Source organism: Nannochloropsis gaditana (genome assembly GCF_000240725.1).
Source record: "Nannochloropsis gaditana CCMP526 unplaced genomic scaffold scaffold654, whole genome shotgun sequence".
NCBI lineage: Eukaryota > Eustigmatophyceae > Eustigmatales > Monodopsidaceae > Microchloropsis > Microchloropsis gaditana.
This window is the reverse complement of record NW_005803299.1, coordinates 1,541-3,093: the sequence shown is the minus strand read 5'-3', so window position 1 is coordinate 3,093 and position 1,553 is coordinate 1,541. Positions and strand designations below refer to the sequence as shown.

The 1,553-nt window shown below is 49.3% G+C and overlaps 1 protein-coding gene across 1 annotated transcript; it reads right to left on the bottom strand.

Moving 5' to 3' along the window:
* Positions 1-219: 219 nt before the first annotated feature.
* GLSA (glutaminase) lies at positions 220-1,038 on the bottom strand (the record flags this gene model as incomplete). The annotated part of the gene is made up of 1 exon (XM_005854006.1): positions 220-1,038. A coding segment is annotated over one exon (819 nt), but the record flags the coding sequence as incomplete, so codon positions are not given.
* Positions 1,039-1,553: the final 515 nt, after the last annotated feature.

Here is a 1,553-nt window from a genome sequence, read left to right as displayed (position 1 = left end):
ATGCAAGTGCATCTCGATTGCATAGCTTTAGAAAAGGATTAATGACATCGACAAGTATCTGATTACACAGCCCATGTAGCAAACGAGAGAGTTTCATCACTCTCCACAGGAAGCCATTAGGCTGCCGACAAGCACGGTAATAAAAATCTGATTTAAAATAGTCTGGCAGTAATTCCTCCATCTTTTCAACAACACTTGCTCGAAAAGGCTCGAGTAAATCGACAGGAAAGACTTTCTCCGGAAATGCAGCGAGTAGGCGCTCCTTCACCAGCCCGACCTGTGTGGGATGAAAGTGCACACGATCTGAAGATTTCGCGTCAAGAAAGCGTTCCACGATGTACCCTGCGATTCGCGCCTTGTCTTCAAAAGAAGTTACTTCCTCTAGTTCTTCGATGAGCGTCAAGGACATCTCCAGATTGACTTTGTAACGCCGCTCTAAGAAGGCTAGGAAAGACTTGTAAAAATAGAGCCGGGTTTCCGCAAGATCGGGCCGGGGGGAACGATCAATCGTACTTTGTGTTCGTCGACTCCGCAGGGTCATGCTTAAAATGTTGATGTTTTTACAGAGTGATGGCAAGTACTCACTCATAAAGCTGTAGACTCGCGACAGGTCCTCTTGCACGAGGCTCCACTCCTCAAATAAGCGTGCGTCCGCCTCACGACGCATTTTTTTGACGGCCTCAGCTTCAGCTTTTTTCTGTCTTTGTTGAGCAACTTGGTCTTTCAACGATGGATGAGTGCCTGGAACGCCCCCACGGGCTTGAAGAATTTTAACAATAGCACCTTGGCCCTCCCTTTCCGCGTCGTCAAGAGGCGTATTTACGAGACGATCCAGTGGATTGAGGTTGATCGACGGCAACGAGACCAAATATTCGATGACGCTCAACCGATTATAACAAGTAGCCATGTGCAACGCCGTGCGACCGTCGTAGTCTCCTGTGTTGATGTCGGCACCATTCTCAACCAGCACACGGATGCTGTCCAGGTCGCCCGAGGACCCTGCCTCACACGCGCACGTCCCAAGCTCGAACGGGTCCATATTGAGCTTACCACCATGCTGGCGTAGAAGTGTCTGAATGTGAAGGTGCCCATGCCGTACCGCATCCGACAAGGGAGTCCCACCCATTCGGTCAATAGGGTTTACGTCTGCCCAATACTCCAGCAGGAGTTTCACACAATCTAGGCGACCTTCTGAAGCAGCCAGATGTAGGGGAGTACGTTTATCGTAATCAGCTACATCTGGTGATGTATTCAATTCAAGCATCCGAGCCAGTTTTTCTTTCTCTCCGTCTGCTGCTGCCTGACAAAGCTCTCCCGCTGCATCGTCCAGTTCTAAGACGGCGCCTTGTTTGCTTAAAAAGCCCATAATCTCCATATGCAAGGGTGTACTATGACGCATGGCATCCAGTAAAGCGGAGCCCCCAAACTTGTCTCGCAAATTCACTTCTGCTCCCAAAGAGACTAACCATTTGACAAGCTCGAAATTGTCTGCACAGGTCGCCAGCATTAGTGCAGTACGCTCGTTACAATCTCGTCCATTTATATCGATACCA